This window comes from Maniola jurtina, chromosome W, assembly GCF_905333055.1.
Source record: "Maniola jurtina chromosome W, ilManJurt1.1, whole genome shotgun sequence".
Taxonomy (NCBI): domain Eukaryota; kingdom Metazoa; phylum Arthropoda; class Insecta; order Lepidoptera; family Nymphalidae; genus Maniola; species Maniola jurtina.
The window spans coordinates 5,191,684-5,207,010 of record NC_060057.1 but is presented as its reverse complement, the minus strand read 5'-3'; the positions used below and the strand labels follow the sequence as shown (position 1 = coordinate 5,207,010).

At 39.3% G+C, this 15,327-nt stretch overlaps 2 protein-coding genes across 2 annotated transcripts; both read right to left on the bottom strand.

Moving 5' to 3' along the window:
* Positions 1–442: 442 nt before the first annotated feature.
* Positions 443–7,172, bottom strand: LOC123879994 (general transcription factor IIH subunit 2-like). The gene is made up of 10 exons (XM_045927842.1): positions 6,957–7,172; positions 6,093–6,294; positions 5,544–5,683; positions 4,241–4,403; positions 3,690–3,788; positions 3,112–3,272; positions 2,484–2,615; positions 1,624–1,732; positions 1,023–1,169; positions 443–678 (listed from the first exon to the last, which is right to left on the bottom strand). Exons 1-9 carry the CDS (start codon positions 7,016–7,018, stop codon positions 1,038–1,040), a joined length of 1,200 nt encoding a protein of 399 aa, XP_045783798.1. The 5' UTR covers positions 7,019–7,172; the 3' UTR covers positions 443–678; positions 1,023–1,037.
* Positions 7,173–9,335: 2,163 nt separating this feature from the next.
* LOC123879835 lies at positions 9,336–13,915 on the bottom strand. Its single transcript, XM_045927729.1, has 4 exons — positions 13,877–13,915; positions 12,025–13,318; positions 10,826–11,785; positions 9,336–10,000 (listed from the first exon to the last, which is right to left on the bottom strand). Exons 1-4 carry the CDS (start codon positions 13,913–13,915, stop codon positions 9,336–9,338), a joined length of 2,958 nt encoding a protein of 985 aa, XP_045783685.1.
* Positions 13,916–15,327: the final 1,412 nt, after the last annotated feature.

The window sequence follows — 15,327 nt, the reverse complement described above, 5'->3', positions numbered from 1 at the left end:
TATGGCAGCGATATACCGTCTTGTTTTTTAGAATAGAATATAATAGAAATATTTTTTATTCAAGCTTTTAGAAGTAATTTTTAAACGTCAAATGCATCAACCGGATCTATCTAATCGTAATGCTTTTCCTACCGAGAAAAACCAGCAAGAAACTCGGCGGTTGCTCTTTACAAAGATTTGATTTATACCGTGTATCCCGCGCATTTCTGGAACGAGCTGCAGGTGAAACAGAGTGTGCTCTATAGATCTCAACGAATCTAAACCTGCCACAGTTAGTCGCGACCAAAGTTATTTTAGCTCTTACATATTCTTGATCCATAGCAAATTTTACGGTCAACTCTTGGTACTCCATAAGGTGCTTTTTAAAACAATGTTATCGCTGTGAAGGCTTTTATTTTTCTATAAACGCCTAGAAAGTAACAATGTGATAAAAAATAAAAGATCGAATGATATTTTCTGTTTCATTTGCCAATCATCTTTTATTATTATTTAACAATATTGTATAGTCATTAAAACGTGGAAAAATTGATGATTTTTAAAATGGTTTTCAAATACTTTTCATCCAGCCCAGAACTAAAGCCTAAAATCTAAATTAACGGGTCGCCACGTCACCCGCGCTATCCTGCACCAGGTTAGTGCGGGTGTGCGGGGCGTCCCCACCTCGATTGCCACGACGACCTGTAGCGAAATATAGGTGGGTTTATTATTGAAACATATTTTGACTGCAAATTGCAAAAGTTAAAATGTGACTTAGATGGTTAGGCTTAGATGGTTTTTAAAATGATCGATTCAAACATATCACTTCTTATTATATTAATATTATAAATGCGAAAGTATGTTTGTTTGTCCTTCAATGACGTCGCAACGGAGCAACAGATTGACGTGATTTTTTTGCATGAGTATAGTTAAAGACTTGGAGTGTGACACAAGCTTCTTTTTATACCGGAAAAATCAAAGAGTTTTCACAGGATTTTTAAAAACCTAAATCGATCAGCTAGTTCGATATAATATCAATGCTTTACTTTGCTTCCCAAACGTCACGAAGTCTCTGGTAAGCGCTGGTAGAGGTGAGGGCGGGAGGCGCAGCCCGGGCACACGTGCAGTGTACTGGATATCACGCTCTCACACTCCCAGCAGTAGTGTTCAATGCAGCGACTGCAACGGTATATCTGAAACAAACAACAGATTTGCAGCCGAAATTAAATCAATCTATCTGTAATCTGTAGATAAGTTGCTTAGCAACGTTGTTATTTGTCAAAAAGGGCCACACAATGACAAATAACAACTCTATGAAGTAATTTATAGGTATAGACAGTTTACAATAGGTTGATTATTTTGGCCACAGTGCGATGGTACGGAACCCTTCGTGATTACGGTTCTTGAGATACAACCCGCTGACAGACAGACGAGCGGATGGACGGACGGAAGCAGGACAGGCAGCGGAGGCTTAATATGTAATAGGGTCCCGTTGGCACCGTTCGGGTTTGGAACCGTAAAAACGAAGGACTTTCATACAACCCCCTATTCAAACCCCTTGTGGTTTGTATATCTACTGTGTATGATGTATCAGTATCATTAGATAAGTTAGTTAGGGAAATCTTTACTAAGTAAATAGAGCCTTACCTGTTTATCTAAATCAGTGAAGGATCTCAAACAGGAGAAACAATACTGTGCCTGACCCTCATTAGTCAACTCTTCATACGGCTCCACAGGAAATAGATGGTGATATGATCTGCGAAGATAGTCATTTTATTTATCTCTCTGCGTCGTATTCCTCATAACTAGGGCCATGACTTTTAAACACAACAGTCTACTAGGTTTTTTTTTTAAATAGACTAGCGCTTGGCTGCAAACAGACCTGCTGGCAAGTGATGATGCAGCCTAAGATGGAGCGCGCTTGGACTGACTCCAAGATCTTTCCGCATACGACGTGTGTGAAGTCTGCCAATGCCCACTTGGTCAGCGTAGTAGACTATGGCCTGTTCTCATTATGAGAGGAGACCCGTTCTTCGCAGTGAGCCGGCAATGGGTTGATCATGGCGATGATGATAGGGAAAGAGAGCGGGGCACATTCGTCTGCCAGCTGTTCGCAACTCAGCGCTTCCCCCGTCGCCGAATGACCGTACGAGTGTTCGTCCATTAGCGCGGACCTGCCCCCCGATTGTGTCAGAAAAACGAATTCATGGTTATCGTTGATGGTCAAGAAATTCTGCCCTTTGATTGGCTGTGAAAAAAAGTAAACAGCGAATGAACCAATCAAATGGCAGAATTTCTTGACGATAACGATAACCATGACTATGTTTTTCTTACAAAATCAGGGGGCTGTTCTTGCGGCTTTCGCCCTACTGTACCATCCGGTAAAGTGCGACCGTCCGTCCGTATGCGCGGACCCACTCTCACCTTTCTCAGTCTCCAAAAAGACAAGAAGTGTATAAAACTATATATATCTGTACTGTACTGTGAAGATCCCAATAAAAACTGACCTGGCAAGATGCGGCGCAGAAGCGAGCGTCAGCCCGCAGGTGCGGCACTGCGCGGGCAGCGAGCAGTACTTGCTGCGGCACTGCGGGCACAGGTGGCCCTCGCCGCCCACGCCCTCGCCCTCCTCCACGTGGCTGACAATCATCATCAACATTATTACACAATCATAAGCAGCACTCCTAATGTATTTATTATAGTCAAAGCGACGCGCAGCGAGCCGAGTCCCTATGAAAAAAGCACCCCGGATGAGTTCAAAGCTAGTTGGGCTTACATCGATTAAATAGGTGAGTATAGCTGGTACATTCTATACTCAAAATGGAAATAACTTACGATAGTTTAAACATTAAAACTCCTAATATAATTCTTGCAATTCACGAGCGTTGAGCCATTACCAAGCAACGTGCGAACTGAGTCTAGATACGCAGATAGTTGGACGCGATATTATCGACAAATCCTTATTTTACTGTTACACACAACACCAGAGCATTACGTTCCAGTTCCATAAGCCCTGTAAGTGCGAGCGAGAGGTCTGATAAAAATTACATATGATTTAGTTCCCACCTTTCACTTTTCTTGTGTCTTACTTGTGTCCTGTCTATCTCATATGTGTTTTGTATACAGAACACTCACCACATGCACACAGTGATGGGCGGGTCCGCATCGGGTTGTTCCGGGGGCGGCGTATAGGGGAACCCCATCTTGACCAACCCCGCGTCGAGGGCCCGCGCTCGAGCCGGCGGCGATGTTTGTTCTAACAGCAATGATCGGTAATGGACATCATCTAAAACCACCTAACATCAAGCATAAAATTACTTATCCACTTTTAGGTTGAATGATCTATTTTCTATAAGATCTATTTTCGTTTACAAATCATGCAAGCACTTATACTCGTAGAAGTCTTGCCCTTAGAGAAATTTTGATTTACTGGAAGTTGTCAAAAACGGTGAACGAATGTTATGGTCGACTATACTATACCAACAATGGTATTCGTGACTGCTCTACAATGTTACAAAAATAAGCTAAAATACAAAATATGACAATAATCACTTAACACCAGGTGTATCAACAATAAATGGTGGTAGGCACTGTTTCGAAATCCAAAGACTAGGGGAATATAAAGTACAAACAAAGATAGCAACTTTGTTGTAAAGTTTTTTTTTGTTATTCATGGATAACTGGAAAAATTAGATATGAACTTGTATACAAACCCCATATTTGCCACCAGTGTCCTGGCATAATTTCTTACAAATTCGTACTTCAGCTGCCAGACCAATCACAGAACATCGTATCCCATCTGTTTTGAGAGTCTAAAATTATTATAAAATGATAAACATCGATGATTTTCCTAATACAATCTTATATGATGAATGATATTCAAAAAGTTTTTACAAGACATTCTAAACGTAAAACAACACGTCATGTTGAGTCAAATCAAATCCTTCTATGACGCTGACGCGCCTTCATTAATTTGGACGGACCTCGGCATGCCTAAGGACGTCGCGGCATACATTCCGTATGTACCACGGCAAAGTTGGTCAGTGTGCGCTAACATTGTAGGTCCCCTGTCGTGCTGAGCCGCCAATAAACGGTGGGCCTTAGGTTGAACGTCATTTGCACTTCATAAAACTACAATGTAATTCACTTACAAGACCTACATACATTTTAAAAATTGAGCCTTAGTGAAATTTTGATTTACTGAAAGTTTCTTGTCAAAAATGGTAAAGCAATTTTATGGTCGACTATACAATGGTTAACTCACCTGTATAGTAGTATTAATATCACTAGGATCACAAGTAGTGAGAGAAGCAAATAGCACAAGAAGTTCCCGGGAGGCATGACCGGGCAGAGGCCTGAGTATCCTGCCTGCCAATTCAAGAGTATTTTGTAAAGACGGCTCTCCAGTCAAAGTTAGGTTTGACAAACTGCAAAAGAGATTTACATTTTATGTTACTCATTATCTATATGTATAAGGAAATGATGACTGACTAACTGACTGGTCAGTTTTTTTATATTTCAGTCTGATCTGTCCAGTGGATTGAGCTGTATGTTAGATCAATCCACTGGACGGATCAGGCTGAAATTTGGCATGCCGATAGTTATTATGACGTAGACATTCGCTAAGAATGAATTTTTGAATTCAAAACCCTAAGGGGTTAAAATAGGGGTTTGAAATTTTTGTAGTCCACAAGGACAAAGTTGCGGACATAGCTAGTTCTTTAATTTAAACCCATATCAGTTATTGAAAGGGGCCATAACCCTCAGCAATGAGCAAAACAATGCAGAGAGTTCATAGTTAGAGATGTTAATACTTTTTGCATAATTACATCTCAAATATGAGTAGAGGAGAAGAGTAACAAGAATACCTTGATTAAAACTGTGAAGCAGGTTAAAGATTGACTTATATTTAAGCTAGATCATGCCTGCAACTTTATCTTTATCCATTTAGGTTTTTAAAAATCCTGCACAGACTCTTTGATTTTCTGGGTTAAAAGTAGCCTATCCTTCTATGAGAAGCAAGCTACATTGAAATCCGTTAAGCGGACACAGCATGCGGATACAATGACGGCAACATACACACACACACTTTCAGTTTATGGATTTCAATTCTCCAAAATTTTTGATTATTTATTAATTTAATTTTAAAAAAGGAGCATAATTATTCTCTTATTTCTGTCATCTAGGTACTGTGTTAATACAGTTGTTTCCAAATTTAGTGGGTACAAGGTTTGTTATGGTTGATTAGGATAGTTAGGATTTGGTTGAAATATTTTAATTTTAGCAGATTTCAACCAATTTCAATTCTTTTTGACGTGACAACGTCTTATAATTCGATAGAGCCGGCTGCACGCACGAAAAAACATGACTCATGCGGCGTTACCTCGCTCTGAGGCGTTCCATGTAAGGCTTGAAGTGCAAGTGAGAGCGCGGAACGAGCGACAAAGAAGCACAATCGGCCTTTGTTGTCACGTTCAACTATCGTCAGTAAACCGACTTTACAGACAACCAATTTTTATATTTGATACTTGGTAATAGTAAAGTTTAAAAAGTATTTTTAATCGTACCCTTGTACAGCTTTTATGTGTTTCCTAACATTTCCAGACAGCTCTGTCACCTTCTCTGCTCTTTTGTTCTTCATAGCTATGATGCCCAGCTGACTTAGTGGGTTTTGATCAAAAAACTCTTCAACGAATTTCTCCAGCAACTAAAATAAAAAAAGTATTTTCCATTTCAATTTTAGACTAGACTGTAGATTTTTTTGAAAATATTTTGTTATTAAAAAACAAATAGAAGAAAAAGAGAACAGATTGGACAAAAGAACAGATTGGTTTTGTTTCTGGTTAATTTAGGTGATTTGCAATCAAAATGAATGAATGGACGAAGGAAAGCTAATTGACTGATCCCAGTCCACAATCAATTAAAATTTAAAATTGCTAGAATCCATCTTCACTCCCAAAAATTAAAACAGTTAATGTGTATTCACTAAGAGAGTATAAAACTGAGGCAGCAGAGTTTACACAGCTGTTTTATTCTGTGTGTTCTGCAAAGAATATGCTGAAATATGCTCTAGCATTTGCTGCTCAGTGTGAGCTGATCCTGAAACTACCACTAACCTTCAAAGTGCAAAGAAATCTCATTGGCTTCAAATCCTGTGAGGTCATAGCCTCAGAGCAGTCTATAGCAACAAGTAAATGTCTCATCATGCCAAGACGTATGGGTCCACGGCGAGGCACGACCGCCTTCCGTGCAGCCTTTTGAGCAAACTCTGCCACCAGACCCTCCACAAGACCATCTTCATCTTCTTTGATAGCCTCCCTTACAAATTACATAATAATATAATTTATAAGCTTTTAAACTAGTTGGGCATACTCTGACAAATGTGAGTCTGACATACATTCATACACAATTTTACTATATGTATTTGGTTTTATCTCTTGAAGGGATCCAAGGGCGGAAGCAAGGAGAGGATTTAATTTGTGAATTTTCAAAGAAATTAAAATACTTGTGTCTGGTTTCATGTAAAAGTGTACAATAGAACAGAATTAAGAGAGGGAGGAACTTAGAAATGTTAGCCCCCTACACTTTAGGGGAGCAGAAAGGTGGAAACCACCTTCATTCACTGTCTCCTAGATCTACTATGTTTGTAATAGATAGTGTTTCAGTGTAAATCCTATTGGTTTTCAGTCAAGAATTGTTGTAAGAGGAGTGTTATGGTAATTCTTATTTCACAAGTTATCTGTATCAGTCAGCCAGTTTTTTTTTTACAGTTGGACTTGGGGTCTTCCCAAGAATACGCCACCACATGACCACACACAGCCTTAGACCTTCATTGTCCAGCCAATTCCCGCCACCTTTTTAAGATCCTCCAACGCCACGTTTGTAATACTTCTACCCCAGTCAACGGTTTTGCTTCTGCGACAGATATGAAGCGGAAACTTAATATTAAGAAGAAATACCCATATAGTTTTAAGTCTTACCATGTTTTCTCATAACCTGTCTCCCACCGGTATTCTTTAGGATCCTGCTCATCATCTGCCATTTTCAGTGTAGTAGACTCATACAGTGTAAAGGCGATATTATTTATTCACTGTAAAGATTTATGGTGAATGTTGTGTACCTAAAAAACGTGAAAAGTTTATTAATTTTAGAGTTTGAGCTTCAGTATCCTTTTTTATTGTGCTGGTGTGGCACTACTAAAAGCCAATGATATACATACAAAATAAGAAGCTAAGAAGATCCTTTTTTTTCTCTCTCTCGTCTGGCTTTACAAAAATTAGCCTATGTCAAGTTTGTAGTTATTTGTAACAACTATACAAATATATGGACCCCGTCTGTGCCGGCGCTCGCCGACATACGCACGGTACCCCCTTAGAGCGCTTTCCAGTCAGTTTTAACAAAAAAGAACACTCCAAAAAGGCAGAGCACGCCCGCCAGCTAACACCACACAGACGAAGTCCTTCATTATTCTATGTATATGTTATTGGTCTGTGTTCATAATCAACTTATGAATTTTTTTTTTAACTGGTTTTACGGCTCTGGGTTCTAGCCTTTATAAACCTGCAACTTGTAAAAAGAACCTTACTTTTGATATTACAGTAATTGAGTGTTAAAATGGCGCGTGAGAAGTCATTTTGTACCACTGACATAGGAAACAATTTTGTACGCATTATATACACGAAGATCATGCTCCTTGCTTCGACACGACACTGTATATCTGAAATGGACTTGTAAGTTAGGTACAAGAACACTAGAACCGGCCAAGTGCGAGTCAGACTCGCGCACCGAGGGTACACGGGTATTTTTCCCGACATTTTGCACGATAAATCAAAAACTATTATGCATAAAAATTAATAAAAATCTGTTTAAGAATGTACAGGTAAAGCCCTTTCATATGATACCCCACTTGCTATCTTACTTTGAAAATTGAAACACATTTTAATTTTTTTTTAATGATGTAACCACAAATTCACGGTTTTCAGATTTATACCTTTACTTGTGCTATAAGACCTACCTACCTGCCAAATCATGGTTCTAGGTCAATGGAAAGTACCCTATAGGTTTTCTGGAGACACGACGGACGGACGGACGGACGGAGGGACAGACAGACAGACAACAAAGTGATCCTATAAGGGTTCCATTTTTCTTTTTGAGGTATGGAAACCTAAAAACATAACGAATTCGCCACTAAAACACACTTCATTAGCTAGGGTCTAGGCCTACGTCCATATTATGTATATAATCTAAAATCTAAATTATCTTAAAATCGTTCTTGAAATCATCAGATTGCAATGACCCAAACCACATAAATCATAAACTTGAACTCTACTTTCAAACCCAATTCAAACTATTGACAATAAAATATACATTAAGTTTAATTTATTTATTGTTACATAAATCTAACGTAAAAATACAAAAATAGATTAAAGTAATATTGTAGATTCTTTTGCAAGAGATGATAGCAGATGATGTCTCATGCCAGTTTACCATTTTTTTGTATTTTTTATAAGAGTGAAGGAACAAAAATTTACGAAATTAAACTAGGTACGTACTCTGAGACATGAACTCACTCCAGATGTTCAATCCATACTAATATTTTGAATGCGAAAGTGTATCTGTCTGTCTGTCCGCTACCTTTTCACGGCCCAACAGTTTAACTGATTCTGACGAAATTTGGTACAGGGTTAGCTTATATCCCGGGGACGGACATAGGCTACTTTTTATCCCGAAAAATCAAAGAGTTCTCACGGGATTCCCAAAAACCCATCCGCTTAACCGATTTGTATGAAATTTGGTACCGAGGTAGCTTGCGTCCCTGTAATTGATTTATCCCGGAAAAACAAACAGTTCCCACGTGATCTTTAAAAACCTAAATCCACGCAGACGAAGTCGCGGGCATCCACTTGTTCCCGCTCCAGCCCGCCGTGCTCTGAGGGACCGCAGGTCGTAACAAAAAAACCACGGTTTGTTCTAAAAAGGCTAGGCCGGTTTATTGAACCCAAGGACGAACACACCTGGCTTAAATTTTACATGAGTATTATATTTCTTAAGTAATCGACCAAGACCGCGATATACAAGTCTTACAGCGCCATCTATTATTTGGTAGCGAAAGTTGTATTTAATTTTAAACATACCGCCCGCCAAGGACATTTAGTGAGAAATGGCCTTAATTAAATATGAGACCTGTAAATGATACTGCTCAAATGTTCTTGGTGGGTGATCTCACATAAATTTTGAACTTTGTTTAAATAAACGCTTGAACTTACATAATAGTAGAAATAAAACAAATCAAATTAACCCTTAAATTAATAACAAAGAGGAGCTTGAACTAACCTAAGAACTTAAATCATTGTAATTACTTATTCACTAACGGGTAAAATACATAATTTGGACGTGGGTCTCTTAATGGTAGAATTTTTTACTTTGATGGTGACCACGCGGGTAACATTATCAGTACCCGGATGCTTCTCCAATACTCGACCCATCAACCAACGACTTGGTGGCAGATTATCCTCCTTGATTAGAACAATATCTCCTAAGTTTGGCTCCGGGACTCGGGAGCTCCATTTGTATCGGTTCATCAAATGAGATAAATACTCCTGTGACCAGCGTTGCCAAAAGCTTTGCAACATTCTTTGAATAAATTGCCACCTTGTTAGTGAACTTACATTGGAAGTCAAATAGTCCTTGACCTCCGGTATAGCTATTAACGGCCCTCCAATAAGAAAATGACCTGGAGTCAACGGCCGTGGATCACTCGGATCTGAACTATCGATTGATATAGGTCGCGAGTTTAGGCATGCTTCTATCTGACTGAGTAGTGTGCACATTTCTTCGAAGGTTAGAGTTGACTCGCCGATTGCTCGCTTCAAATGGAATTTGGTGGCCTTTACACCAGCCTCCCAAAGACCACCGAAATTAGGGGCGTGAGGTGGAATAAAGTGCCATTCGGCGCCATTGGTTGCTAAATATTCAGCCACATCCCTTTGAATCTGGTTGAGTTGCTGCAGCTCTTTAGCAGCACCTACAAACGCAGTACCATTGTCACTCCACAATTGTGTGCAATGGCCGCGTCTAGCCACGAATCTCCGGAAACATGCTATGAAAGCCTGCGTGCTCATGTCACTCACCATTTCTAAATGAATGGCTCGGGTGGCCATGCAGATAAATAAACAAATGTAGCCCTTATAAGAACGGTAACCGCGTCCTTTAGTTGCCCTTACTTGTATGGGCCCCGCATAGTCAACTCCACAATGCAGAAATGCCCTAGCAGGAGTACATCGAACTGATGGAAGGGATCCCATAAATTGATGTTGAATATTAGCCTTTTGCCGGATACACGTTACGCATTTACGAATATTTTGTTTGACTAAATTTTTCACACCTATAATCCAATACACTGTTCTCAGATAATTGACCATTAACTGGGTCCCTCCATGAAGAGTGTTTTGATGCGCGTCCATTACCACCAATTTCGTAAAGTCTGAAGAGTGTGGTAATATTATTGGATGTTTGGTCTGTTCGGATAATTGCGATTTTTGTAATCTACCACTCACTCTCATTACCCCATGGTCATCTAGATATGGACACAAAGGTTGTAATTTACTATTTTTCGATTGTAAAGACCCCTTGTTTTTTAACTGTAAATATTCTTCATTAAATTCCTCCCTTTGTGCTTTTTTGATACAACAAATCCTTGCTTGATCTAATTCTTCTTTAGATAAATGCGTTGTCCTATAAGTGTTTCTTTTATAAAATCGTCTGCAGTAAGCCACTACTCGTAGCAGTTTCTGTAAGGAAGAAAATCGTTGGAATAGGGTGTCCTCAGATAACGCATTAAAGTGCGTACTAATTGCTTCCTCTAAATGAACTTTCACATTTGTTGGCTTTTTATATTTTATGGTTTGCTCTCTAAGAAATTGTGGACCGGAGAACCAAAGCTCATTCTCTGCAAGCAATCCCGGTTGGAGACCTCGCGATTCACAGTCTGCAGGGTTCTCCTTGGATGAGACATGATACCACTGGGCAGAATCCATAGTCGTTAGGATCTCTGCAACCCTGTTGGCTACAAAAGTCTTCCAACGACTTGGATGGCTATTTAACCAAGAAAGAACAACCGTCGAGTCCGTCCAAGCTCTGATGTTGTTCTTTGAGATGCTCAAAACATCGGCCACTTCTGCTAAAAGTCTCGATAAGAGTGCTGCTCCACAGAGTTCGAGACGAGGAATACTGACCTGCTTAATTGGTGATACTCTTGTTTTTGCTGCTAGTAAAGAAACTTGTCTGTTTCCCGCACTGTCAACGATTCTCAAATAGACAACGACTGCATAGGCCAGTTTGGATGCATCGCAGAACCCGTGTAATTCAATTTCACTGTCCGTTGTTGAAATGCCTAGCCATCGTGGGACTTGTACTTTGGTGAGTTGTTCCAGTTCATTGCGGTAAGTAACCCATTCGCTTCTTAATTCTTCTGAAATTGGTTCATCCCAGTTTACACCTGCTAACCATAATTTTTGAATGAACATTTTTGCTACTATTATGCTAGGTGCTATCCAACCTAGCGGATCGTACAGACGCGCTATCACTGATAATACTGATCTCTTTGTTTCAGGTCCAGGCGTTGTATGCGGGAGATTCACCGAGTACCTAAACTGGTCTTCACTTCGGTCCCAGGTAAGTCCTAACACTTTGGTTGTATTTTCTGTTTTAATTTCTATATCCTTTTTGTCCTTGATATTTTCCATGTCCTCTATCATTTTGTCCTCGTTGTCCAGTTTTTTTTTTTTTTTGTTCTCTGTTTTTGCTTGTTCTGGAATTCAGGAATCTGCTTGTGCATGTCCTTTTCTTGATTTTCATTATTTTGTATCTGATCCAACAAGTCCTTACTATTGCTGTTCCATTTTTGTAGTTGAAACCCGCCTTTAGATAATAACGCAGTCATTTGCCTATAAATCTCCATGCCTTCCTCCACGCTAACGCATCCAGTCATTAAGTCATCCATATAGAATGATTGCAATACTCTAGATGAAGCTAGAGGAAAGTTCGTACCTTCATCTAGGCTTACTTGGTTCAATGCTCTGACAGCCAAGTACGGAGCGGATGCAGTTCCAAACGTCACTGTTAATAATTCATAATCTTGTATTTCTGTTTCAGGGCTGTCGCGCCAAACTATGCGTTGAAACATGGTGTCCTCTTCAGCAATTCTGACCTGCCGATACATTTTGATAATGTCAGCTACCAACGCGATCGGATGAACTCTCCATCTTATTACAGTATGCCGTAAATCTGACTGCAGTTTAGGTCCTATCATTAGATTGTCATTGAGCGAGACTCCTAAGTTATTTTTGCTTGATGCATTGAAGACTACGCGCACCTTTGAGGTTGTCTTGTCGTTTCTTATCACTGCGTGGTGTGGTAAGTAGACAGCTTCATTCTTTTTCATATCATCCTTTGTTATAGCTCTCATGTGTCCTAAGTGTAAATATTCGTTAATTACTTCGGTGTACTTTTCTTTCAGTTCTGAATTCTTTGATAGCCTTTTTTCTAATGTTTTGAATTTTGTTACAGCTATTTGTCGCGAATCACCACCTAAACAACCAGGCTGACTATCTCGAAATGGCAATTTTACGATGTAGCGACCTTCATCTGTCCTTTTTGTTGTAGTGACGAAGATTTCTTCGCATCTTTTCTCCTCTTCTGTCCACATACTCTTCGTACTATATCTCTCTTCTTCTAATTCCCAAAACTGTTTTAAAATATCTGTTTCGGTAACCTTAGCATGCATGACCGATATTTTCGGTGGGTCCCCGTCGTTTCTGTTAAAAGGTTCATTGACTGAGCCAGACAAAATCCAACCTAACGTTGTTTTTTGTGCAATGAGCTTCCCATTTTGGCTCTTCTTTATGCCCTCTTGCACTATTTGGCTGTAGACGTTAGCACCTAATAGCATATCAATGGCCTTGGGAGTTTCAAAATAGGGATCTGCGAGTTGTAAATATTTTAATTCTGTCCAGTCTAAGCCCTGAACTTGACGTTCTGGTAGGAACGTTGTGATGTTCTTTAGCACATAAGCTGTGACCTGTATTTTTCTGTCCAGATTTCCCCTCGATCTTAGTTTAACCGTAACAACATATTTCGATGTTAGAGCTTTGTCTCCACCAAGACCAGTAATTATGCCACTAGCAGGAGTCTTCTTTAGACGTAGTAACTGGACTGCGGCCTCTGTTATAAAACAGGCTTGTGACCCTTGATCTAATAAAGCTCTGAGCACGTGATTTCCCCCAGCTTCCGACTCGGTGTTTACTAATGCAGTGGCAAGTAAAACCTGACTACAGCTGGCGATCTTTTGAGTTGATAAGCATGAAACTACTGGTTGAGCACTAGATGATGTACTAGGACTCTCAGTAGGTTCCTTTGCCGTTGGATTGGTAGTTGTGCTTCCGACATTAGGGTGCAAAAGCGAATGATGTCGTTTTTTACAAAGCTTACAAGATCCAGGATTTTTACACTGCAACACTGTGTGATTTCCGCCTAAACAATTGAAACAAATCGAATTTTTAGCTACAAAGTCGCGTCTTGTTGCGATATCTTCATTAGCAAACTTTTTGCAAAAACATAATTTGTGGTGTTCTGAACAGTATTCACAGCACATACCTGAGGACCTTGTAGCAATAAAAGCTCTTGGTTTTGAACTAGAAGCACTGGTCTGTAGTGAGGGTTTTTTCGAATCTACAAATTCTAATGCACGGAAACGGCTTTCTATGAAATTTTTGAATTGTTCCAATGTTGGCAATTCATTCAAATCAACGGAGCTAGAAACATGTAGTTCCCACTGTTTGCGTGTTTCTGGGTCGAGTTTAAAAGAAACAATATGTATGATGATAATGTCCCATGTGCTCACATCAATGGCTATATTTTTAAGAGCATTTAAGCAGTCCATGGTGGTGTCTATAAGATCCTTAAGACTGGATGCTGATTCAGTATTTATACGCTTTATACCAAACAGACGCTTGAAAATACAATTGGCTAAATATTTTCTGTTATTGTATCTTTGCTCTAATAGAGACCAACATTGACTGTAATTTGCGTCTGTGATCGGCGTGTGCCTTATCAATTGTTCTGCCTCACCAGTCACATGAGATTTCAAATAATGTAATTTTTGTACATTTTCTAGAGCATTGTTATTGTGTACTAATGATACGAATAAATCGCGAAAGGTTGTCCACTCCGAATAATTGCCGGAAAAAGTAGGAATAGTAATTTTCGGCAGTTTAGCTAACTGGCTAAACTTGTCACTATTCTTACTGGCTGATGGGACAGACTCCCCTTCAGATGGCGTTAATTGATTTAAGGTTGTGGATAAAAGTAATTTGTACGTAAAATAATGGTCTTTAGTAGTCGCATGAATTTCCTGTACGACATATTGGCTAGCCGCTAAAATATCAGGCTTTGAAATCTCATACAACTTTGCATGGTTTGCCCTAAAAGATATCCAATCCATTTCCAAATTTTCAGATCTGATTTCTACATATTCTTTTGTTATTCTTTCTTTTGGACTTTTTTTGAAATTGGATAAATCCCTTTTGATTGAACTATGTAAATCTAACTGTACGTTTATTAGACCTTCCATTTTGTACTTAAATTGAATTATATATTGATCTACTTAGCTATTTATTGACCTATTAAATGTCTACTAACTATCTTTCAAAATATTTACAAGTGTATGAAATTACGTGAAAATTTTACAAGTGTTTGAAATTTCATGAAAATTTTACAAGTGTTTGAAATTTCATGAAAATTTCACAAGTGTTTAAAACTTGTACTATTCTAAGGGAAAACGGACATAGGTTCCCCGTTCCCTCGTTTTTATTGAAATTATACTAAGTCTAAACTAACATGCAATTTACTCTAAGTTAAGATTCTCTAATATATTTACAAGTCTTAAATTTTTATGTTCTTAGTTTGAATTTTCTTAAGTGGTTGAAATCATATAAATAAAGTCCAATTTTGCTTGAAATTAAACCGCTGATATAAAGTTCAATTTTGCTTGACAAATAATAATTTGAAGTTTGTACTCACAGTTTGACCCTTCACTTTTGCACTCACACGTCACGATGACAGCTGTCAGCTTGACTTTGGCACCTGTCAGACTTGACTTTGACACCTGTCAAACTTGACTTTGACACCTGTCAAACTGGTCCTTGGTAGTCCATCCTTGGCGTACTAGGGTTGTCCTGCTCTGCACCACTCGTCTCGCTCGCTCTCGCTGCTGGCGCCCTCTGCCGGCGCCTGCCGCCGCTGCTGGAATCACGTACTCTGGTGTCTGCAGCGATCCACTGCGAGTACGGTGAG

What these genes read in the sequence shown, in the direction of transcription:
- LOC123879994 (XM_045927842.1), bottom strand. Translation starts at nt 7,018, where the DNA reads ATGGCAGATGATGAGCAGGATCCTAAAGAATACCGGTGGGAGACAGGT. An exon ending in CACATAAAAGCTGTACAAGG is followed by an intron (nt 4,404 to 5,543) that starts GTACGATTAAAA and finishes TCTCTTTTGCAG; the next exon opens with TTTGTCAAACCTAACTTTGA. An exon ending in ACACTGGTGGCAAATATGGG is followed by an intron (nt 3,273 to 3,689) that starts GTTTGTATACAA and finishes GCTTGATGTTAG; the next exon opens with GTGGTTTTAGATGATGTCCA.
- LOC123879835 (XM_045927729.1), bottom strand. Translation starts at nt 13,915, where the DNA reads ATGGACTGCTTAAATGCTCTTAAAAATATAGCCATTGAT. An exon ending in TTAAAAATATAGCCATTGAT is followed by an intron (nt 13,319 to 13,876) that starts GTGAGCACATGG and finishes TCAACTCAAAAG; the next exon opens with ATCGCCAGCTGTAGTCAGGT. An exon ending in CCAAGTAAGCCTAGATGAAG is followed by an intron (nt 11,786 to 12,024) that starts GTACGAACTTTC and finishes CCTGAATTCCAG; the next exon opens with AACAAGCAAAAACAGAGAAC.